The sequence below is a fragment of the Ovis canadensis genome, chromosome 2 (genome assembly GCF_042477335.2).
Source record: "Ovis canadensis isolate MfBH-ARS-UI-01 breed Bighorn chromosome 2, ARS-UI_OviCan_v2, whole genome shotgun sequence".
NCBI lineage: Eukaryota > Metazoa > Chordata > Mammalia > Artiodactyla > Bovidae > Ovis > Ovis canadensis.
Window position 1 is genome coordinate 33,931,576 of NC_091246.1, and position 25,761 is coordinate 33,957,336.

General features: G+C 39.7%; 1 protein-coding gene across 8 annotated transcripts in view; it reads right to left on the reverse strand.

The window, feature by feature from the left end:
- NAA35 (N-alpha-acetyltransferase 35, NatC auxiliary subunit) overlaps positions 1–3,805 on the reverse strand; it is a 94,312-nt gene extending 90,507 nt beyond the window's left edge. For 2 of the 8 annotated variants that reach the window (XR_011254267.1, XM_069575801.1), the window contains exons 1-3: positions 3,591–3,740; positions 3,425–3,504; positions 2,573–2,701 (exon numbers count right to left, since the gene is read on the reverse strand). Coding sequence is in view for 4 of the 8 variants with exons in the window: in XM_069575801.1 (XP_069431902.1) it covers positions 2,573–2,701; positions 3,425–3,504; positions 3,591–3,679 (298 nt within the window). In the remaining 4 variants the exon portion in view is untranslated. Of the gene's footprint in view, positions 1–2,572; positions 2,702–3,424; positions 3,505–3,555 lie in introns of all 8 variants that reach the window. The other 6 variants (XM_069575807.1, XM_069575802.1, XM_069575803.1 and 3 more) reach the window with 6 other exon arrangements.
- Between the last annotated feature and the right edge of the window lie 21,956 nt (positions 3,806–25,761).

The following is a 25,761-nucleotide window of genomic DNA, read 5'->3' on the forward strand; positions in this document are numbered from 1 at the left end:
AGGCTGCTGGCTCTCCAGAACGAGTGTGGAAAGGAATCTTGCAGTCAGAAGCTGCAGCAGCAGTGTATTTTTTATGATCTTTATGTTTAAGTGAAATTTCTAAGTTGTGACTTTGTAATTCAGAAAGTGCCTAAATATAGACAACAAAATAGAAATAAAGAACAAAGGCTTTAAAGGTAACAAAATGAGATGGTTTGAATTAGGCAAGATTTCCCAGAGAAGAAAAGCTCAGAGGTGTTATTTAAACAAATGATATATTACATAAAATAATAGCAACGGCACTATACATTTAAAACACTTTGGAAAAGAAAACAAAGACTCAGCGTCAATTATAGGAAATGTGGTAGGAATGTGTGCCATTTGACCAATAGGAAATAAAAGAAATAATTAAAGTTAGAATTTGAGGATTTTAAAGAGCCACTAAAAGAATAAGTAGAAATATGCATGAAAAATGCTGTCATAAGTAGACAGGGTATTTTATAGCACTCCCCACCGCCCCCTGAATCACAAGTCTAGCCAAATGCCATCACACTAGTACCAAAGAGAAACCACTGCAACAGTTAAATTATTAATACCATGGACTCAAGACTGCTAACAGCCTTTAGTCCTAAAATCATACTAAAGTTTAATTCTATGTCAACTTTTTAGTTTCAAGAAGTATACCTCTCATTTGAGCCACCTGAGACAGTACAAGGGGTAATTATAGGGGAATTAATAGGGTGGCTTGATGCTGGCAACAAAATAAAATGCCACCCTCTCTCAATCAACACTGAAACAGGTATTAAACCCCATGTCCTACTTAAGGTTCCTTCCCAGAAGAAGCAGAGTTACTCACTGTTCCTTAAACATAAAAATCTCAGTTTAGAGTAATTTCCTCACATTCACTTAACAGAATCTTGGCCACTCCTTCACAGCCAACTCAGGGCATGTGAAAGTGAAGTTGTTGTGTCCGACTCTCTGCGACCCCACGGACTGTAGCCTACCAGGCTCCTCAGTCCATGGAATTTTCCAGGCAAGAGTACTAGAGTGGGTTGTCATTTCCTTCTCCAGGGGATCTTCCCAACCCAGGGATCGAACCCAGGTCTCCTGCATTGCAGGCAGACGCTTTACTGTCTGCCACCAGGGAAGTAACTCAGGCCATATTTACTTCATAAAACCTTTCTCATTTAGGTTCATAATGACAGTCCTCTAATACATATCACTTAAAATCAGCATAAGATTATAGGCGTGATCCACTCACTAGTCAAAGAACACTGAGCACAAAAGCTACGTTGTAATTTACATTTCTCTCTCCCTTAGACAAACACATATGTGCAGTCACCCAACTCTCAGTCTAATGTTTTTTCCACTATCTCACTTAGGTGTACTTTAACTGGACATGTATTTCAGAACAGTTGAAGAGTAAGCACATGACTTATCCCTGTGATTATATTCAGCTGGCTCCCTTTCATCTGCAGTTCCAAGTCTTTACTTCTCTTAAGAGCACTACTCTAAATACACACCATCACTCAAAGCCCAACCCTTTGTTCACTAAGAAAATAGAAGCCATCATGTGTAAATCCCTCCACCATTCCTCCCTACCCACTTAGAAACACACCTGTATCTTCACCATCTTATCATTCATTCTTTTCCTGAGGTTAATTTCTCTACAGTGTTCTTGATCCCATCCTCTCTTAAAGTTCAAGCCCTCTACCATTTGTTCTTTTATTTTCCTTCCCTCCTTCTCCAAGGCTTTTTCCGCTCCAGTCATTTATACACATTTACTGAACTTACTAAGTGCCAGGCACTGTTCTGTGTATTAGAATAATTTCTGCACTCACAGACATTATTTCAGTGGGTGAAACTAACAGTAAACAATAATGGAAAATGACGGTTTCTCACAGTAGATAAGTCCTACAAAGAAAATAAACTGGGATTCAAATAGGGTGGAGTTGGACAGAAGAGAATGAGGGGATAAATCTGCTTAGGTTGGCTGTTTTGAGAGCTCACTGGAATGGTAACATTTAAGTGGTCAGGAAGGAGCCAGCTACCTGAAGACCTGGGGACACAACCTTGGTGTATTTAATGAGATAAGGACCTCAGGACTAAACATAATGAGCCTAGTGGAGCAGTGGTACAAAAAGTCTGAGGCAGGCACCAGATCATACAGGCCTTAGGGAAGAAGTATGAATTTTATTCTACATGCAACAGGAAGCCACTGGAGGATCTCAAGCGGAGAATGACATGATCCAATTATTTTCAAACCTCAAATATACAATAATACTCTCGTCTTTGGGGCAACAGAATTTGTATTTCCAATTTGAAATTATTGCTATGTGCACTCTAACCTGTTAGAAAATTTTAACAGACGAAACTGCCTCAACATCTGTATTTAATGTAATATCTATAAAAACTGGTTTTAAATGAAAGTTAAAATCAGAGGATAGAGAATGAGTAAGTGTGGTAACTCAATAAACCACACTTACATGTTGATTTTTTTTCCATTTACTGAGATAATTTAAAAATCACAATCCACATTTTTATTATACCCTTTCCCAAATTTTGAACCTCCAATTCAAAAATTCAAACTCACCTCGACAAGCTTCTTCAAAATCTTGGGTTATGTCCACCCAGTTTGTATTGCTTTTTTCCATCTTTTCTGGTATACCGAGCTCCCATCCTGAATCATCATCTTCTACAGAAGCTTTCATAACCATTACGCCTATAAAATTAATATCGTAAGAGAGAGGATGTAGCTTTCACGGCAAGAGTATTTGCAAACTATGTTTAAGTATTGTGTGAAACTCCTACTAAACTGCTGAAGCAGAGATCTTCTGAGTTTGAGGACAGCTCTGTGAAAAACTACCTTAATGCAATTAAATCTCACGTTAATTAATACTGCTGCCGCTCATTTAATAATAAATAGCCCATCACCTACCAACACTCATAATCAGTGTGCCTATTTGAGAAGTAAAATCACAAACCATCCCACCAACGGCCCAAAAAGAACTACCTCCAGAGCTTCCAACTTTTAACACTGGCCACAAATAACCAAGGCACTCTTCAAGGTCCTCTCTCGAAGTCCAAGACCCCATTGCAGCAACTACTGAAGTCAAGATGGTCCCTCATCTGCCCGGAGTTCACAGGGAGAACCTCTCCCGAACCGACCGGACCCCCGCACAGCCTGTCCGGGGGGTGGGGGTGGGGTGGGGGCATTGCGTGAGGGAGCGTACCGCCGGCCCAGGGCGGGGGAGCACCTGAAGAGGGGACCCGCCCCAAATGGGTCAGCCCGGCCGGGCCCCGGCTCCACGCGCACGGAAGCAAGGACAGGGCTGTCGTCGCGCGCGAGGACGGGCACGCCCGGTACCAGGTCGTCGCCCGGGTAACACCAGCTAAGGGCAGGGCCTCGGCGGGGAGCGGGCACGAGTAAGCCCGAAGCTCCTACCTGAAGCGCGGCGGGAGGGCCGGGGCCGCAGGGTGACCTGGCTTCCCCAGGGTCCGCCACACGCGCGGAGGGCTGTGGCTCTAAGGCACGGAAGGAAAGAAGTCTCAATGGCTCCGCAACGCGGTCCCTACCTACTTCTGTCGTGGCCACCCGCTCCGCCACGCACCGTCCAGACCGCTGAAATAACGACACCTCCTCGGCCGCCGCCGGCGCCCCCTCCCCTCTCTGCCCTGCCCGACCGGCTCGTGCGCGCATGCGCACGCCTGGTGCGCGCGACCCCGCCTCCTCTCCCTCACGCCTGAGGACTTCGCGCTCCTCGGCCACACCCCCTTCCTCGCCACCGCCAACATTCGGCCGTTGGCGGCCATCTTCTCTTCTCGCGGGATTAGAGCAGATCGCGAGACCGGAAGCTACGTTCCTTCTCCACCCTGCGGCCGCATCCGGGGTAGTAGGTGGGTCCAAGCAAGAGGCGGAGCCTGGGTGCCCCAGAGCCCGCCCCTCCTCGCCCCGCACGACGGCTACCTGGGAAATTCTTAGAAAGGTGACCGGAAGAAGTGTAAAGGATGGAAGTGTGTGCAGATCCTAGAGGTTGGGTCCTTGAATGAAGACCCCAGCTCTGCTGCTTGACACCGGTTTTATGTTTCCTAGAAAGTCTGGGGATTTCGAGAGGAAAAATGGAAACAAAATACAGCAGAATCAAGCTGGTTTTTTTCTTTTAGACCTTTGGTTTAGCGTTTTCCTAAAATTAATAAAATGATCGGTTTTAAAGTTGGGCTCCATTAGTGACTAGAACAGGTAGGAAACAAAATACAACTTTGCCACTAATAGTCATTAAGAGATAATCCCAGGTGGCTCAGTGATAGCCTCCTGCCAATGCAGGAAATGGGAGTTTGATCCCTAGGTGGGGAAGATCCCCTGGAGCACGAAATGGCAACCTACTCCAATATTCCTGTGTGGGAAATACATAGACAGAGAAGCCTAGCGGCCTGCAGTCCATGGGGTTGCAGAGTCGGACAAGACTGAGCACACACACAGGCAGCCGTTAAGATGGGCAAAATTTAAAATATGATAGAAATGTTGACAACATGGATCAGCAGGACCTCTGATATATTGCTGATGGGAATCCCAAATGGTACAAAAATTTTGGTAAACAGTCTATCTTTTACTATAAAATTAATCATGTATTTACATGATCCAGCAATTCCACTCCTAGGTGTTAGGAAAGAAAATGTGCCCACGCAAAAATTTGTACATTAATTTTCATAGCTTTATTTTTAATGATCAAAAACTGGAAGCAACCCCAATGTTCGTCAACTGATGATTGGATAAAAAATTGTGGTATACCCATACAATGATATGTAATTATCCATATAATAAATAGTAATTAGCAATGAACAGGGATGACTACTTAACATGCAAATATATGAATCTTCATAAAGCATTATTATGAGCAACGGATATCAGAATATGAGCAACACAGTATGATTGCATTTATAGAAAATTCTAGAAAAGACATGTTATCTATTGTGACAAAATGAACAGTGAGCACCAGAAGTGGAGGTGGGTATCAAGGAGGGATTAATTGGAATAGGGCTAGGTGATTTGAGGTGTTGGAAATATTCTGTATCTTGATTATGATGGTGGTAATATGGCTGAATTCACTTGTAAAAGCTCATTGAAGTACACACTTACAACATGTGCATTTTACTTTGTGCAAATCAAGCCTCAATAAAGTTGATTTTAAAAACAAAAAAATCCATCTTTGTGTCTAATATAGAGTAAGGGCAGGAGCTTTGCCTATTTTGAACAAAGATGTATCCCTACCATTAAAAGCAGTGGTTGACATATAATGCTGCTGCTGCTAAGTCGCTTCAGTTGTGTCTGACTCTGTGCGACCCCATAGATGGCAGCCCACCAGGCTCCCCCGTCCCTGGGATACATTTAATGGGTACTCACTAAATACACTGAGGATGATGAGAATATAGAAAAGAATTACAATAAAACAGAAATTTATGTTTTTTCTCCAAAATCATCTGATGATCTTTACAGTTCAATTCAGTTCAGTCACTCAGTCATGTCCGACTCTTTGCAACCCCATGAACCGCAGCATGCCAGGCCTCCCTGTCCCTCATCAACTCCCAGAATTTACCCAAACTCATGTCCATTGACTCGGTGATGCCATCTAACCATCTCATCCTCTGTCGTCCCCTTCTCCTCCTGCCTTCAATCATTCCCAACATCAGGGTCTTTTCAAATGAGTCAGGTGGCCAAAATATTGGAGTTTCAGCTTCAACATCAGGCCTTCCAATGAACACCCAGGACTGATCTCCTTTAGGATAGATTGCTTGGACATCCTTGCTGTCCAAGGGACTCTCAAGAGTCTGCTCTGACACCACAGTTCAAAAGCATCAATTCTTCAGCACTTAGCTTTCCTCATAGTCCAACTCTCACATCCATACATGACTACTGGAAAAACCATAGCCTTGACTAGACGGACCTTTGCTGACAAAGTAACGTCTCTGCTTTTGAATATGCTGTCTAGGTTGGTCATAACTTTCCTTCCAAGGAGTAAGTGTCTTGATTTCATGGCTGCAATCACCATCTGCAGTGATTTTCGAGCCCCCCAAAATAAAGTCTGACACTGTTTCCACTGTTTCCCCATCTATTTACCATGAAGTGATGGGAGCAGATGCCATGATCTTCATTTTCTGAATGTTGAACTTTAAGCCAACTTTTTCACTCTCCTCTTCCACTTTCATCAAGAGGCTCTTTAGTTCATCTTCATTTTCTGCCATAAGGGTGGTGTCATCTGCATATCTGAGGTTATTGATATTTCTCCCAGCAATCTTGATTCCAGCTTGTGCTTCCTCCAGCCCAACGTTTCTCATGATGTCCTCTGCATATAAGTTAAATAAGCAGGGAGACAATATACAGCCCTGACATACTCCTTTTCCTATTTGGAACCAGTCTGTTGTTCCATGTCCAGTTCTAACTGTTGCTTCCTGACCTGCATACAGGTTTCTCAAGAGGCAGGTCAGGTGGTCTAGTATTCCCATCTTTTGAAGAATTTTCCACAGTTTATTGTGATCCACACAGTCAAAGACTTTGGCATAGTCAATAAAGCAGAAATTGATGTTTTTCTGGAACTCTCTTGCTTTTTCCATGATCCAGCAGATGTTGGCAATTTAATCTCTGGTTCCTCTGCCTTTTCGAAAACCAGCTTGAACATCTGAAAGTTCACAGTTCACGTATTGCTGAAGCCCACCTTGGAGAATTTTGAGCATTACTAGCATGTGAAATGAGTGCAATTATGCAGTAGTTTGAGCATTCTTTGGCATTGCCTTTCTTAGGGATTGGAATGAAAACTGGCCTTTTCCAGTCCTTTACAGAAGCCATAAGAAATCGAGGAAAGCGTGAACTAAGTTCATCTGAGTTATTCAGTATTATGTGTAGATTGTGACAAGCACCAATATAGCACATAAAAAACCTGAAACAAAACACCAAATTTTCAAAATTAGACTGCTTCCAGAATAACTTGAAACAAAGAGTTAAAAAGAAAAGAAAAATCAGCAGAACAAAGTAACCTAATGAAACAGGGTTTTCTTAATTTCTTCACTAAAATTGTAATTTACTTGAAATTCAAATTTATTTTCACAAGTTCTAATTATCTCTCTGCTTTAAAAACGTTTTCCCTGAGAAGGAGACATTTAACTTATAATGATATCCATATGCTTCATAGAGTTGAAAAATAAGCATTTTACACATTAAGTAGACTACATATTTGGAAAAGGAAATGGCAACCAACTCCAGTACTCTTGCCTGGTAAATCCCATGGATGGAGGAGCCTGGTAGGCTGCAGGCCATGGGGTCGCTAAGAGTCAGACACTACTGAGTGACTTCACTTTCACTTTTCATTTTCATGCATCGGAGAAGGAAATGGCAACTCACTCCAGTGTTCTTGCCTGGAGAATCCCAGGAACGGGGGAGCCTGGTGGGCTGCTGTCTTTGGGGTCATGCAGAATCGGACACGACTGAAGCGACTTAGCAGCAGCAGCAGACTACATATTGAATAAACAACTATTGATTGACAAGTAGTGGTGTGCCCAAACAAGTCTATAGTTACAGAATGAGTGAGTTGAGTGAGTGAGTCAGTGATAGTCGCTCAGTTGTGTCCGACTGCGACACCATGGACTGGAGTCCACCAAGCTCCTCTGTCCGTGGAATTCTCCAGGCAAGAATACTAGAGTGAGTTGCCATTTCCTTCTCCAATAGACACAGAGTAGATGGGCATCTTTGGAGAGCTGGAAACTATGAGTCTAAGTCTTGAACTGTGAAATCCTAAGTATTCCATTCTTAAACATGTGTGTGAAGAGGAAATTTAACTTGATGCCTTTACATTGTACAAACATCAGGAATCAGTAAAATATGATTTTGATAAAACTAGAGCTGCCAAAGTGAACTTTGAATGTTTGAATTCATCAGTTTTACCACTACATAAAAGTTAAGGATATCCTAAAGGCTATAGGCAGTTTTGAGCAATGCTTTCTGAAAAAGAAATAGAGCCTAACAAAGACTGCCGCCGTGTCCTGCCTGCCATCAGCTGCACATATGAGGTGTTCCAGGACCTTGTTTCACACACTAAGATTCCCACCATCCATTTAACCATTGATGTCTCTTAAAAAAAAAAAAAGGAAAGGAAATAGAAATAATAATATCCTACTGCATGTTTCTATCAACAGAGAAACATTTAATTTGCATTCTATCCTACCATGTTTCTGTGACAAAAAGAAACATGGCATTGCATTTTATTAAGTATAGGTAATATCAGTTTGGGCTTCCCTGGCAGCCCAGTGGTAAAGAATCTGCCTGCCAATGCAGGAGATGAAGGTTTGATCCCTGGGTCAAGAAGATCATGTGAAGAAGGAAATGCCACCCACTCTAGTATACATGCCTGGAAAATTCCATGAAGAGAGGAGCCTGACAGGCTGCAGTCCATGGCGTTGCAAAGAGTTGGATATGACTTAGCAACTAATCAACAACAATAATATCAACTTAGTTAGTTCTATCATGTTTACATTTTCCTTCAAAAATTTAGGTGGTTTCCAGGGGTCTACCATTGTCAATAATGCTACCATGAATAGCAGTGTGCATATGCCTTTTCATAGTTTTGCCAGTATATCTTTGGGCTAAATTTTTATAGCAGCACATGTAACTTTTCTATTGCCAAATTCCCCCCATCAAGGGTTCTTTCCCTGAAACTAGCAACGTATGGGAGTGCTCCCTTTTCCATAACCTCATCAATACAGTATTTGGCCAAACTTTCAGAAGTTTGCCAAACTGCTAAGTGATGAAAATGATATTTTAGTATAGTTTTAATTTGCATTTTCTTATTATGAGTGAGGTAGAAAATCTTTTTAAGGACAATGTGCCCCTTTCTCTGTGATCTGTCTTTATCTCTAGTCTGTTGTATATGGAATTGATTATTTTCTTTTTTCTCTTAAGAAGCTCTACATATTAGCTTTTAATTTGAGTTGAATTTTTTAAGCCAGCGTGTCATTTGTCTTTTTACTATGTTTTTGGTTGTCCAGTTTTTGCTTTGTTTTTGGATTTGCTGTTTGAAAATATTTTAAAGTCAAATTTGTTAATAAAGATGTCATTTTTGAACCATGGAAATTATTGAGATCGCATAAGAAGATGCTGTCCAGAGGGAAGTGAGCTCAAAATTGAGTTTGAGCAACCTCACACATTTAAAGATCAAATAGAGGAAGAGCACTCAGAAGCCAGGACTCTGAGAATTAAGACTGAAGCAGGAGAAAAAATAGGAGGGTGTTTCGCTGTATCTGAGAGAAATGCTATTGTTGCTGCTGCTGCTAAGTCGCTTCAGTCGTGTCCGACTCTGTGTGACCCCATTGATGGCAGCCCACAAGGCTCCCCTGTCCCTGGGATTCTCCAGGCAAGAACACTGGAGTAGGTTGCCATTTCCTTCTCCAATGCATGAAGGTGAAAAGAGAAAGTGAAGTCGCTCAGTCATGTCTGAGTCTTAGCGACCCCATGGACTGCAGCCTACCAGGCTCCTCCATCCATGGGATTTTCCAGGCAAGAGTACTGGAGTGCTAACACCCAATTATCCATTTAATAACACACATGCATAACTTACAACATTGCTTTCTTTATGAAAAACCTTTTCAAAATTCCTTTTTATGTATGATTTTCAAGCAGTTTCTTGGGATCTATCAAGTCAAATTTTTACTTAGAAGATTAACTACAAAGGTAGGCTGCTTACGAGGTCATTAATAAGTTGTCTAATGCATAAATATTGAAACTCTTGAACTTCTCTCAAAAGAGAAGTGAACATAGAAGACATATCAACCTATTGCAGATAAATTATGAAATTAATGAATTAGAGGAGAAAGTAAAAGGAGAAATAGTGAAAAAGTATGAATTAGATAAACTTTAGGTCCCAGTTGAAATATATTGGAAACAATTCGAATCTACTGAGCAAATCTGAACACAGACTGGATATTTGATAATATATATTTTTTTAATTTAGGTAGTATAGTAGTATTGTATTAACCTTTTAAGAACAACAGTCTTAATATTTTAAGAGATCCATACTGACATAATTATAAATGAAAAAATGTGATGCCTGATATTTGCTTCAAAATCATCCAGTGGATTTGGAGGTAAATGGATAGAAGGAATAAGGTTTGTTGATAATTGTGGAAGATAGTGATGGATATGAGTTCATTATACTATTCTATATTGTGTATGTTTAACTTTCCATAATAAAAGTTTTCTTTGAGAAAAAAATAATAGTCAAATATCTGTCCCTAATGGCTTTATCTCACCAAAGGAAAAAATGGTCTTTACTTTTCTGTATTATCATAGTCCTAGCAATGTGAGTAACAGGAAACATTGCAACAAGTATGTTGTTACAAAATAAAACATCTTGGTGTGAAAACTGCAAAATAAATTGGGAAATTTAGTAAATAAAATCATCTTCTCTTAAATGTTACACTAAACAGTCACTCTTAAGTGACCTAAATTCTTTAATGTTCATTAAAATTTTGCTACTGTAACCATTGGATATTTTTCATATTTTAAAATGAAATATAAAAAATTACTGCTGCATGTAAGCCAACCTATAAAAATTGCCCATAATCCCAGACTGAAAGATGACCTTTGTTCATACTGTTCATTCATTTTCCATGAAGATTTATGCTTTTATTTTGTTGTATTAAAAGTGGATTCTCACTGTACATGTTGCTTTGTATTCTATTAACTTCAAAATGGATTATGTCCTTCACGTCAGTAAAAATTATTGTGAAACAATCAGACACACCAGTATTTTTCCCTCTCATAGGATTCTTTAAATCTCACTCATTGTCCTTTGTGATTTTTTTGATTGTGATCATAATTTTCCTGTTTGTGGGTTCCCTCCAGCAAGAAAACAGCTTTAACTTTTCTGTCCTTTTTGTGTTTTCTAGGTAATTAATTTCTTATTTTTCCTGATTAATGCCCTCTCAGTGTCTTTGGTAATTCTCTTCTAGTTTCATAAGATGAGTTTCATAGCAGCACTATTTACAATATCCATCGATAGATGAACGGATAAAGAAGATGTGGGGCTTCCCTCACGGCTCACATGGTAAAGAATCTGCCTGGAATGCAGGAGACTCAATTTCAATCTCTGGGTCAGGAAGATCCCCTGGAGAAGGAAATGGCAACCCACTGCAGCATTCTTGCCTGGAAAATCCCATGGACAGAGGAGCCTGGCAGGCTACAGTCCTTGGGGTTGCAAAGAGGTGGACACAACTGAGTGGTATAAATACACATGGACTATTACTTAGCCATAAAAAAGAATGAAATAGTGCCATTTGCAGCAATATAGATGGACCCAGAGATTATCATAATAAGTAAAGTCAGACAGAGAAAGACAAATATCACATGACATCACTTATATATGGAATTTAAAATATGACACAAAAATACTTATCCAAGAAACAGAAGCAGGCTCACAGACATAGAGAACAGACTTGTGGTTAGCAAGGGGTGAGGGGTAGAGAAGGATGGATTGTGAGTTTGGGATTAGCAGATGCAAGCTATTATATATAGAATGGATAAAAAACAAGGTTCTACCGTAGATCACAGGAAACTATATTCAATATCCTGTGATAAACCATAATGGAAAATAATATGAAAAAGAATGTATATATGTGTATAACAGAATCACTGTTGTATAGAAGAAACTAACAGCATTGTAAACCAACTGTACTCAATAAATAAATTTAAAATATAAGATGAGTAGTTGGTGCCTTTAATTTTCTTTCTTTGTATTAATAATAAGGAAATGTGAGATGCTTTTCCAAGAGGTCTTTTTTGTTTCCTAAATTTTCTTATAATACTATCTTCCATATATATAGTATCTTCTCATATCTCATAACATAAATGATAATTTTCTCTTCTCCCTACATACTGTATTTTTTTCTAATTTTTTTCAGTCTCTGTCTTTTATTTGAGAAATTTTTTCAGTCTGGTGGTTGTTGGCTAGAAGTTCATATTGAAGAATGTTTTTTCAAAGAGTAGCACTAAGGATTTTGCTTCCAGGAAGGGCTTGTCAAATGTTGTCCTCGACATAAGAAAGCCTGGCTGGGCCATTCAGTCAGTGAATCTCTGACAGCATCATCTTTAGGCCTTGTGTCTTGGGCTGGTCTGATTTCTCGAAGGAGCTTCTGATCCAGGGCCTTCGTGTATAGCTATACAAGCTGGGCACTGCACAGCAGGGCTATCTTTCATGTTAACTGTGTGTGAAAGGCTTCCCCAGAACTGTGTAACTTAGCAGCTCTGCTCCAAAATTCTACTAGCTGAGTGGCCATTGGGAGTGGAGGAGGAAGGCTGGAAGGTGAAGGAGAGAGAATCAATATCCGTTATAACATTTTCACTTATTCTCCCTTGTTCATAAGCACCTCCATTGTCAGAGATTCTTTTCTTTATCTTTTCCAATCTTCTATAGGGACTGAGGAGGGGCAATCACAGCCAAACAGAATTGGGAAAGAGATGTCAGATCCTGGTAATTCTCAAACATACTCCCCTTCTGTTAGACTCATCCTAACCTTCGCCTTGGGAGATAGCCAGTTCTGTCTGCTCTTGAATCTTCTCCGTGTTTCTGTGGTACACAATGGATGGTTTCTGGGCTTTCCCCATCACTGCCTCCTGATCCAACTCTCTTGGGTCTACTAAGTGCATGCCCTCATCCATCTGCTTGATGTCACCAAAAGTATTATTTTTTCTTCATCCATTTCTTTTGTCTTTGTGAGCATGTGCCTTTTCACTTTCATTTTGTGGACATTAATACCTGTATCCAGTCCTCCATATTTAGTAGGAAGTCTAACAAAGGAATCTGGAACAAGGCTCCTGAACATGTTAAATTCCAGTGTCCTCCTTCAAAAACAATGACCTTATATCGCCTACAGAGTTGCAAGAATCATAGTTTAGAAAATTATAAAATTACATATTGTAATCCTTTTTCTTATTCTTTTGATATCTCAGTTATTTTGTACTACTTGACGGCTATTTATCTAGTACTGAAAGTAAAGTTCTTGTACTTCACTTTTGTCACACCCAGATTCATGGCTGCTTATTCCATTTTTAAACATCTTTGAGGAAAAGGTCTTTATTTTATATCTTCATCTCTTCAAAAATTCATTTCAATGACTTGAGTTTATAAAACTATAAAGGCACTCACACATCAGCTTCAGACTTTGAAGAAGTACTTTTTAGTTGCCTAAAAAGCAGCCTTTCAGAAGCTTGAAGATTTATATTAAGCCTCTTATGATTGTCAGCCCTGAGATAAGTGTAAAATCACTTTTATTCTAAACTAAATTGAAGCAAAAATATAGATGCTTATGTGAGACATATTATAAAGTTCTCCCTATCCTTTACACATGACTTTTTAAAGAACTATAAATGGTCATGTTTATATTTTAGAAAAGAAATAGGAAATAGTACTTTAACCTGTGCTGTCCTTAAACATCTGAAGTCTCTGGAGAATTCTGTCTATGTTAAAAAAAATATTTGGGAGACTCAAATGTAGAAAAACATGAGAAGAGCATTGCTATTTATAGAACAGTATATTTCTATATTTCTGTGCCAGTTACACTTTGAGATATGCTTTAGTACAAATTAATGAGAATTGTGTTCATTGATATTATTAAGTAGGAATATAAAACAGGGAACTAACATATAATATGATTCATTCAAACCTGGAAGGTGAAACAAGCATAAAGAATGCAAAATGCAATCTACTCTAATCATCTTTCTTACAAAATTATTACTAAAGTTAGTTGAAAATAATCCAGATAAACACAGAGGCTAAATATACTGGTAAGTATATTTACCATATACTGATAAGTATGTGGGGGGAAAAAAGATCTTTTACAAAGTAAGACCAGTAACTTTTCTAGTACTGTTCTACTCTTTTTCTCTTTAGAGACCTTCAAGAAATAGGAATGTCCTTAAAGACATTCAAGGGCTAGATATACCAATATATGAAATTTAGAGTTGACAGTATAACATGTGTTGGAATACCTGGAATTTTACTAAAAAATTCAAAGAAGCATCATAACTTCAAGGTTCTTCAAGATATTGCAAGCAAACGAAGACAACTTAAAGACATCTGCAAATGCTCTTCTTCTTTCATTATTTGCCCATCCTGTTTGGAAATTAAAGTAGACTGAGCAAAATAGGACTTGCCTACTTATTAGGATTTTTGTATATAATTTTTACTTCTGCACATCCTTTCGCTAAAGTAGACTACTTCATGTTGTGGACTCTTTCTCCACAACACTGACCTTTAAAACCTATATGGTTCTTTGCATCTTCACATGGTGCTGATCTTTCTTTACTCCATACGAGAAAAAAGCAAAGAAGAAAAATTACCTCTTTTACCATAGCTGCATTCTAAACTCTTATTCTTCACTCTTGTAACTTTTTGATTGATTACTTATATAACACAAATATTCATTAAGGATTTTTTTTTGCACAGTTTTCTCTGTAGTGATGGTATCTGTGTATGTACGAGAAATAAGATTCCTGCTTTTGCAGAAATGATAACTTATGAAGCTAAATTATTCTGGTGTTTTATTACAAAATAAATTAAGCAAGCTAGAGGTAATTGAGAAGAAAGAAAAGCAGGAAACACTAATTCAACCCAAACACAGTTATTATTAGCGTTTTAGCCTCTGTGTTGCTATTTTTTTTTCTTACCACAATTTGTTGCTGTTGTTTTCCCTTTTGGGTATATGGCTGAGGAGAGGAGGTGGTAATTGTTTAACATACCAGAGCCTGCATTGTTGTAATTGTAAACATCTGTCCATGTATCTGCATAACTCTCACGGCCATCATTTTGATAACATTCAAATGTTTACTGTTTCTTGGCACTGGCAGTTGGGTAAGATCTCAGAGTCACATAGCCCATCCTTAGGAATAACTGGTCTACCCTGGAGTTGGTGAGAAAATCTGATAGCTCCAAATGTTCTTTTAGCTTCAGTTTTACTGACCAGAAGTCACTGAGAACACATTTACGCAGAAAGGAGATATGTATTTATGCTATGACACACGTTCCCAAAGAAATAGCATGATGAATAATCTTAAATTCCTAGACCAATCCAGATCATGAGGATTTTCTTTGTTTGCTTGTTTTTGTTTTGCCTATAATGTACTTGGGGCTTCCCTAGTGGCTCATAAGGTAAAGAATCTGCTGCAATGTAGGAGACCCAGGTTCGATTCCTGGGTTGGGAAGATCCCCTGAAGAAGGGCATGGCAACCCACTCCAGTATTCTTGCCTGGAGAATCCCATGGACAGAGGAGCCTGGCGGGCTGCAGTCCGTGTGGTCACACAGAGTCGGACACGACTGAGTGATTATCACTGTCACTGTCATGAGGTACTAAGTTTACTCAGAAACTCAACTGGGGCCTCCCTGGAGGCTCAGTGGTAAAGAATCTGCCTGCCAATGCAGGAGACACAGATTCAGTCCCACCGGGGAGATCCCACATACTGCAGAGCAATTAAGTCTGTGGACCAAAACTACTGAGCCTGTGCTCTAGAGCACGGGAGCCACAACTACTGAGATTACATGCCACCAATACTGAAGCCCACGTGCAGCAGGGCCTGTGCTCCAAACAAGGCAATCCACTACAAGGGTCCTCATTGGTGGCTCACATGGTGCAGAAGCCGCTGCGATAGAAGCCAATGTGCCACAACTAGAGAAAAGCCTGCACAGCCAAAAATAAATAAAAGTAAATACAACCATTTAAAAAATTAATTGGCTTTGGGTGCTAGACTCCTAAACTGAACCATTGTTATCACACTGGTCCTAGCTGAAAATATGTTCATCATTACAAACAACTGCCATAGACATGAATTACTGGAATATGACTTATTTTTAAAGTGTTGACTGATAATGCTGCTGCTGCTGCTAAGTCGCTTCAGTCGTGTCCGACTCTGTGCGACCCCATAGACGGCAGCCCACCAGGCTAAGCCATCCCTGGGATTCTCCAGGTAAGAACACTGGAGTGGGGTGCCATTTCCTTCTCCAAAAAACGAAAGTGAAAAGTGAAAGTGAAGTCACTCAGTCATGTCCGACTCTTCGCGACCCCATGGACTGCAGCCTACCAGCTCCTCCATCCATGGGATTTTCCAGGCAAGAGTACTGGAGTGGGGTGCCATTGCCTTCTCCATGACTGATAATAGTGATGTTATTTTTTTCTTGTTAAAGGGAACAATTGTCAATGGATAGAATCAACTGTGTTTACCTATTTATTTCATCCAGATACAAGGCAACTGGGTTATCTTTGAAAAACAATTTGTGGCTTTAGTGATATTATTTTAAATACTTCAAATAACAGGACCTAGAATTTAGGCTCAAATCCCAGATATGTGTAAAGAATTACCTAGGTTTCTGAGGGTGTACCAAATAAGACAAAATGAAAGCGTGACCCTCAACTAGCTCCTGATTTCAAGGGAGAGGGTTGCATATTAACAGCTAAGTACAACCAAGAGATGAGAATATCAGACCACCTTACCTGCCTCCTAAGAAATCTGTATCTGGGTCAAAAAGCAACAGTTAGAACTGGACATGGAACAGACTGGTTCCGAATTGGGAAAGGAGTACGTCAAGGCTGTATATTGTCTCCCTGTTTATTTCAGTTATAGGCAGAGTACATCATGTGAAATGCTGGGCTGGATGAAGTACAAGCTGGAATCAAGATTGGTGGGAGAAATATCAATAACCTCAGATGTGCAGATGACATCACCCTTACGGCAGAAAGTGAAGAAGAACTAAAGAACTAAAGAGCCTCCTGATGAAAGTGAAAGAAGAGAGTGAAAAAGTGGCTTAAATCTCAACGTTCAAAAAACAAAGATCATGGCATCCGGTCCCATTATTTCATGGCAAATAGATGGGGAAACAGTGGAAACAGTGGCTGACTTTATTTTTCTGGGCTCCAAAATCACTGCAGATGGTGACTGCAGCCATGAAATTAAAAGACGCTTACTCCTTGGAACGAAAGTCATGACCAACCTAGATAGCATATTAAAAAGCAGAGACATTACTTTGTCAACAAAGGTCTGTCTAGTCAAGACTATGGTTTTTCCAGTAGTCATGTCTGGATGTGAGAGTTGGACTGTAAAGAAAGCTGAGCGCTGAAGAATTGATGCTTTTGAACTGTGGTGTTGGAGAAGACTCTTGAGAGTCCCTTGAACAGCATGGACATCCAACCAGTCCATCCTAAAGGAGATCAGTTCTGGTGTTCATTGGAAGGACTGATGTTGAAGCTGAAAGTCCAATACTTTGGCCACCTGATGCAAAGAGCTTACTCATTGGAAAAGTCCCTGATGCTGGGAAAGATTGAGGGCAGGAGGAGAAGGGGATAACAGAGGATAAGATGGCTGGATGGTATCACCAACTCAATGGACATGGGTTTGGTTGGACTCTGGGAGCTGGTGATGGACAGGGAGGGCTGGGATGCTATGGTTCATGGGGTCACAAAGAGTTGGACACGACTGAGTGACTGAATTGAACTGAACTACCACATTGCAGGCAGATGCTTTACTGACTGAGCTATGTGGGAAGTTTTAATAACCAGCTTTGCATTTATAACCAACTTCCAAATATTGCCTTCCTACTGGTCTTCAGATCATACCTTAGCACTGCACTGGAGGGCAGAATTAATGCCTCAAGCAGTTACACATTTAATAACTGCCCAATATGTTCAAGATCCTACAATAACTACTTTTCAACAGTTTAATTGTTTTGTAGGAGAAAAAATATATGTAAAGAATTTTTTGGTCTTTTGTCAACCTGAGTTTATTAAAGTGAAAATTGTCATTACAACACAAGGAAGATATTCCACTTCATAGCATGATTAAGAAGATTAAGTATGATTATGTGTGGAAAGCATGGAATATAAAAGAATTATTTTCAATAATACCTGGCTTTAATAGATGCCTGAGTCTTGGCCCTTAGAAGTGGTATGGGAAAGGGAGAGTGAGAGGTCATAACCAGTAGTAGAATTCTGAAGAGTTCATCAAACAAAGTGGGCCAGGATTCACTCAGCTAAGAGTTTGAGTGTACTCACTGATTCCATAAAAGGCAGCGGATGAGGAAAGCAAAGTATTGTTTAAGGTAGCTATAAAGGTTTCCCAAACCAAGAGGTAGGAAGCACGTCTTGAAAATTCAGAGACAAAATTTAGTGGCCAAAAGAAAACAGAAACAATTGAAAGAAAGCAAAACATCTATTCTGGTCAGCTCCTAGAAATACAACTGTGGGCTACAGCCTACACTCATGCACCAACTGAAACATGAAGGGAGTTGGGGTGCCTGCTTTTAGAAGACATGCACTTGATGAACTGAATAAATCCACAATCAAGATTGCAAGCTGGTGGATATTTTATTTAAGCCCCCAAAGTAATTCTTTGTTTCTACAGAAGCTGCTGCTACTGCTGCTAAGTCGCTTCAATCGTGTCTGACTCTGTGTGACCTCACAGACAGCCTCCACCAGGCTCCCATGTCCCTGGGATTCTCTAGGCAAGAACACTGGAGTGGGTTGCCATTTCCTTCTCCAGTGCATGATAGTGGAAAGTGAAAGTGAAGTCGCTCAGTCGTGTCTGACTCCTAGCGACCCCATGGACTGCAGCCTACCAGGCTCCTCCATCCATGGGATTTTCCAGGCAAGAGTACTGGAGTGGGGTGCCATTGCCTTCTCTGTTCTACAGAAGCAGCAGCTCTCAACTTTGCACATTGGAATCACCTGGAGAGCTTGAAAAACTACTGATGCTTGGAGCTCACCTCCAGAGACTCTGACTTCATTGGTCAAGGTGTAGCCAGGGCATGGGCTTTTCAGGTAACACTAATGGCAAAGAACCCGCCTACCAATGCAGGAGATGTAAAGTGATGAGGGTTCAATCCCTGAGTCGGGAAGATTCCCTTGCAGAAGGCATGGCAACCCACTTCAGTATTCTTGCCTTAAGAATCCCCTGAACAGAGGAGCCTGACAGGTAACAATCCATAGTGTCACAAAGAGTCAAATACCACTGAAGCAACTTAACACACTCGGAGCATGGGGATAATTAAGGTCTTTTCTAGTGATTCTAAGGGCTTTCCTGATAGCTCAGTTGGTAAAGAATCTGCTTGCAATGCAGGTGACCCCAGTTCGATTCCTGGGTTGGGAAGATCTGCTGGAGAAGGGATAGGCTACCCACTCTGATATTCTTGGGCTTCCCTGCCTGGTGGCTCAGCTGGTAAAGAATCCACCTAAATGTGGGAGACCTAGGTTCGATCTCTGGTTTGGGAAGATGCCCTGGAAAAGGGAAAGGCAGAATACTCACTCCAGTATTCTGGCCTGGAGAATTCCATGGGCTGTATAATCCATGGGGTTGCAAAAAGTCAGACATGACTGAGTGACTTTCACATTCTAGTGATTCTAATGTCCAGCCAACATTGAGAACCATTGTCAAAGTCTTCATGACTATTCCGTGTTGTTTCTAGAAACAAAGAAAATAAAAAAAGATTTCATTTAAAGGAACCCACTATGCAAGAATTTCGAAGTAGGTGTAAAAATAATTGAGGCTATGTATGGTGATGCAGTCCACGGGGTCACAGAGTTGGACAGGACTGAGTGACTGAACTGAATTGATGTAAAGTCAAAAGAGAATATGTGAAGAAGGTTTCTTTGGAGAGAGTTGTTCTGTAATTCCTGTCCCAAGAGGCATGGGAAGTGCCTTCTCCTTTCAGTTCAGTTCACTCACTCAGTCGCATCCGACTCTGCGACCCCATGAATCGCAGCATGCCATGCCTCCCTGTCCATCACCAACTCCCGGAGTTTACTCAAACTCATGTCCATCGAGTCAGTGATTCCATCCAGCCATCTCATCCTCTGGCGTCCCCTTCTCTTCCTGCCCCCAATCCCTCCCAGCATCAGGAGGGACTTTACCAATTAGTCAACCCTTCTCATGAGGTGGCCAAAGTATTGGAGTTTCAGCTTCAGCATCAGTCCTTCCAAAGAACACCCAGGACTGATATCCTTCAGAATGGACTGGTTGGATCTGCTTGCAGTTCATGGGATTCTCAAGAGTCTTCTCCAACACCACAGTTCAAAAGCAGCAATTCTTTGGCACTCAGCTTTCTTCACAGTCCAATTCTCACATCCATACATGACCACTGGAAAAACCATAGCCTTGACTAGACAGATCTTTGTTGGCAAAATAATATCTCTGCTTTTGAATATGCTGTCTAGGTTGGTCATAACTTTCCTTCCAAGGAGTAAGCATCTTTTAATTTCATGGCTGCAATCACCATCTGCAGTGATTTTGGAGCCCCCCAAAATAAAGTCACCCACTGTTTCCACTGTTTCCCCATCTATTTGCCATGAAGTGATGGGACCAGATGCTATGATCTTAGTTTTCTGAATGTTGAGCTTTAAGCCAACTTTTTCACTTTCCTCTTTCACTTTCATCAAGAGGCTCTTTAGTTGTTCTTCTCTTTCTGCCATAAGGGTGGTGTCATCTGCATATCTGAGGTTATTGATATTTCTCCTGGCAATCTTGATGCCTTCTCCTTTACCTTAGCTGAAAAAGAAGGGCTTTGGCAGTTTTATGCAGAGATGTTTTTATTCATCTGACATAGATGGGGGAAACAGTACCTGGTATTTGTCCATTGGAAAAATTTTAAGGTAAGGAGAAGTAAGCTGACTTGGGATGGGCCTCCATTACAGATTTTGAGGGGAAGGGATGCCTAAGCAAACTGCATAGGAAAGACAAATTTGCATGGCCCTGGAGGGTCATTCCCTGCACACTTTCAGTGGCTTAGCAGAGAGCTGGCCCATCTAGTCTGAGTTCACTGGAAAGGAAAACAATACTTGACAACTAATCTCAGAAGCCTTCATCTTTCTATTTTATCTTTTTACTTATATCTTTCATCTTTTCTAAGGTTGGTATTATAACATTTATTAAAATAATGCTATGCGTTAATATAAACAGCCAAGAACTAGAGAATTAAAATGCAAGCTATGTAAAATCCCAACTGAAACCCAAAACTGTCTAATGTATTCATTCATTAGCTAACTAAAAGCCCAAGAAAGATGACACCCAGTGTGATAAAGTTCTGAAAAACAACTGTCAATTTTCAGTTATAAAAATTGTGGATTTTGCATTTTGTGTCCTTTTCTCAATCAAGAAAAATTCTTTTTGAATGTCATATAGCATTCATATAAAACAAGATAGAAAAATACATTATAAACTTGTAACAATGGCTACAAACACATTATCTTACATGCGCAGAGAGCAAAATTGCAACACAATTTTTTAAAGATAAATACTGAGTTAAAATTACTGAACCTTTATTTTATACATATTTTTTAAAAAAATGAGAACAATGTACATACATTACATGTCACATTACTGGGCAAACTGTTCGACTATTTTTTTAAACCTACCTGTAGAGAAAAAATCATTAAGGATATAAAAGTCAGGCATGCCTATTTGCTGTATACGTGTAATGAAATTGTAGATAAAGTGTAGTGCATTGAAACAAATGAGCAAAAAGTAGATACTTTTACTATGCAAGGATGCTTGTGCAAAAAACTAAACATATTTTTGGAAATGTAGCATTTTATATTTTCAAGTGTTATAAAAGAGAAAGAACAAAGAAGCCCTTTATTTCTTTAAATGATATTTTTCTGGTGGTTGTCAAGAAGCAAAAGACCAAAAGAGCCTTTTTGTCTTTCTTTTTTACTTTTTAAGTATTGGAATAAGTCTAAAGAAAAGAAAGTGCTTTATTTTCCTTCATGGTCATTTAGTTAAGTGTCTTCTAAGATCAGCTCCTTCTTTAGAATACAAGTTAATGCATGTTATCTTTCATCTTTTTAGTTCTTAAAAGTAAGAGCAATGTTATGGGAATGCTGAAAATTCCAAATAGGAACAGCAAAAGTTCATTCCTACTGAATAATTAAAAGGAAAAGTGGAAAACAAGAAAGAATAAATGTGATATCAAAAAATGGCAGACCAGGAGACCCTAGCTCTCATCTCCTCCTATACACACTCACACTCAAACACACACAAATCTCAAACAATTTGGCAGTTATCCATGGATGAAAATAGCTCTGGGAGAACTCTGAATCATAATTAAGAAGCTGCAATAACCCAGTGGAGCATAAAAACTAAGAATGGCCATATAGAAAAGGTAGAAATCATTTTATGTGCATCACCCTACCTTCCAGAACAGTATAACTCAGTGCCAAGAGGAATACCCTACACTGTGAGTTCCTCTAAGGGGGAAAACGAGAGAAAGAGTGCCCCAGAAGCCTTTACACCAAGGACTGCAGCAGCCCTTGCTGTCCTCTTGGGTTCCCACAGCCTTTGGTGCCAAGAAATCCCACAGCACTAGCCAATGGGGAATTCAGCTGCTTGAGCCTCCAGGACCCCATGCCAACTCAACCCCTCCCCTAAGATGTGCCACACCTACAGCCTTGTCACCACCACATGCCCACCCCTCCAGACCTGGAGTTGCTGTATACCCACCAGACCCAGTGGTATCATGAACCCAAGGGAACCCAGAATGTGTCTCCAGAACTGGCATCATCACGTGTCCTGCACGCGGTGTCAGACCCAGGGCTGTCACACATCCCACCCAGGTAGTACCCTTGTGCCCACTCACAAGTGAAGGTCTTTCGTTACTAAAGCCAGTTTTTAAAGTTTGGAAGAGGTAACTGCTTCTTCAAATGTACAGAAAAGAATGCAAAATTACAGGAAATGCAAAATTCAAGGAAATATGATACCACTAAAAATATATAATAAATTGCCAGGAACAGATAAAAAAGGAACGGAGATCTGTAAATTTAGTAATTCATTATTTTTTAAAGTAATTGTTTTAAAAAAGCTCAGTGAGCTACAAGCAAACACAGATAAACAACTAAGTGAAAGCAGGAAAATGACACATACACAAAATAAGACGTTCAAGAAGAGAGATATATCATTAAAAAAAGATTCAAACGGAAATCCTACAACTGAAGGATACAATGAATTAAGTGTAAAATGCAGTAGAGAGCTTCAACAACAGAGTCACTCAAGCAAAAAGAAGAATCAATGAACTTAAAAATAAAATATTTGAAATTATCCAACTGAAAGAGAAAAATGGAGTGAGTGAGAATGTCTATAGGACTTAAGGGACAATTAAAATAAATCAATATATACATTATGGGAGTCCTGGAAGAAGAAGAAAGGAAACAGAAAACTTATTTTTAAAAATAATGATTAAAAACTTCTCAAATCTAGGTAAGCAAATAAACATTCACATCCATAAAGCCCAAAGAATCCCAAATAGTCTGAATGTAAAGAGGTCTACATCAAGGTAGATTTTACTTAAATTGTCAATTCAAAGGCAAAAAGAATTTTTAAATCAATTTTTATTGGAGTACAGTTGCTTTACGACATTGTGTTAGTTTCTGCTGTTAGTTTCTACATATATATATATGTATATTCACTCTTTTTTAGATTTTTTTCCATTTAGGTCACCACAGAGCATTGAGCAGAGCTCCCTGTGCTATATAGTAGGTTCTCCTCAGTTATCTACTTAGTACATAGTTGTGTATATATGTTAATCCCAATCTCCCGATTAATCCCATCTCTCTTGCCCCTTTGGTAACTGTTTTGTACATCTGTGACTATTTCTGTTTTGCAAATAGGTTCATCTATACCATTTTTCTGGATTCTACATATAACCGATATTATACAATATTTGTTTTCTCTTTCTTATTTCACGCCGTATAATAGTTTCTATTGTCATGATATATGTCCATCCATGTTGCTGCAAATAGCACTATTTCATTCCTTTTTATAGCTGGGGTGGAAGAAGCACAAGCTGGAATCAAGATTGCCAGGAGAAATATCAATAACCTCAGATATGCAGATGACATCACCCTTATGGCAGAAAGTGAAGAAGAACTAAAAAGCCTCTTGATGAAAGTAAAAGAGGAGAGTGAAGAAGTGGGCCTAAAGCTCAACATTCAGAAAACGAAGATCATGGCATCTGGTCCCATCACTTCATGGGAAATAGATGGGGAAACAGTGGAAACAGTGTCAGGCTTTATTTTTTTGGACTCCAAAATCACTGCAGATGGTGATTGCAGCCATGAAATCAAAAGACGCTTACTCCCTGGAAGGAAAGTTATGACCAATCTAGATAGCATATTCAAAAGCAGAGACATTACTTTGTCAGCAAAGGTCCATTTAGTCAAGGCTATGGTTTTTCCAGTAGTTATCTATGGATGTGAGTTGGACTGTGAAGAAAGCTGAGTGCCAAAGAATTAATGCTTTTAAACTGTGGTGTTGGAGAAGACTCTTGAGAGTCCCTTGGACTGCAAGGAGATCCAGCCAGTCCATTCTGAAGAAGATCAGTCCTGGGTGTTCTTTGGAAGGAATGATGCTAAAGCTGAAACTCCAGTACTTTGGCCACCGCATGCGAAGAGTTGACTCATTGGAAAAGACTGATGCTGGGAGGGATTGGGGGCAGGAGGAGAAGGGGATGACAGAGGATGAGATGGCTGGATGGCATCACTGACTTGATGGACATGAGTGTGAGTGAACTCCAGGAGTTGGTGATGGACAGGGAGGCCTGGTGTGCTGCGATTCATGGGGTCGCAAAGAGTTGGACACGACTGAGCGACTGAGCCAACTGAACTGAACTGAAATATTCCATTGTATGCATGTACCACATCGTTATCCGTTCCTTTGGATATTTAGGTTGCTTCTGTGTCCTGGTTATTGTAAATATCATTCAGTGAACATCAGGGTGTATGCATTCTTTTGAATTCTGGTTTCCTCTGGATATATGACTAGGAGTAGAATTTCTGGGTCATATGGTAACTCTGTTTATGTTCTCCTTAGTGGCTATACCAATTTGCATTTCCACCAACAGCATAGGAAAGTTTATTTTTCTCCACTGCCACCCCACCCCAGCACTTACTGTTTGATTTTTTGATGATGGCCATTCTGACCATTGTGAGGTGATATCTCATTCTAGTTTTGATTTGAATTTCTTAATAATTAGTGATGTTGAGTGTCTCTTCATATGTTCATTGGCCATCTGTATATCTTCTTTGGGGAAATGTCTATTTAGGTCCTCTGCCCATTTTTTGATTAGTTTTTTTTTTTTAATTGAGCTGCATGAGCCATTTGTAAATTTTGGATATTAGTCCTTTGTAAGTTGCTTTGTTTGCAAATATTTTCTCCCTTTCTGAGGGTTGTATTTTCATTTTATTTATGATTTCCTTTGCTGTGCAAAAGCTTTAAAGTTTAATTAGGTCCCATTTGTTCATTTTAGCTTTTATTTTCATTACTTTAAGTGATGGATTGGAAAAAATCTTGCTGTGATTTATGTCAGAGGGTGTTCTGCCAATATTTTCCTCTAAGAGTTTTATAGTATCCAACCCTACATTTAAGTCTTTAATCCATTTTTAGTTTATTTCTGTGTATGGCATTTAAGAGCATTCAATTTCATTCTTTTACATACAGCTGTCCAATTTTCCCAGCACCATTTATTGAAGAGACTATCTTTTCTCCACTGTGTATTCTTGCCTCCTTTCAAAGGCAAAAAAAAAAAAAAAGAAAGTAAGAAAGAAAGAAAGAAAGAAAAAAGTGACTTCGCACATGTAAGGAATTCTTTTACAAGGCTATCAGTAGATTTCTCAGCAGAAAACTTCAGGCCTGTAGAGTCTGGGATGATATAGTCAAAGTACTAAAATAAAGAAAACTTGCGACTAAACAACAACAACAAAATCAAACAAGA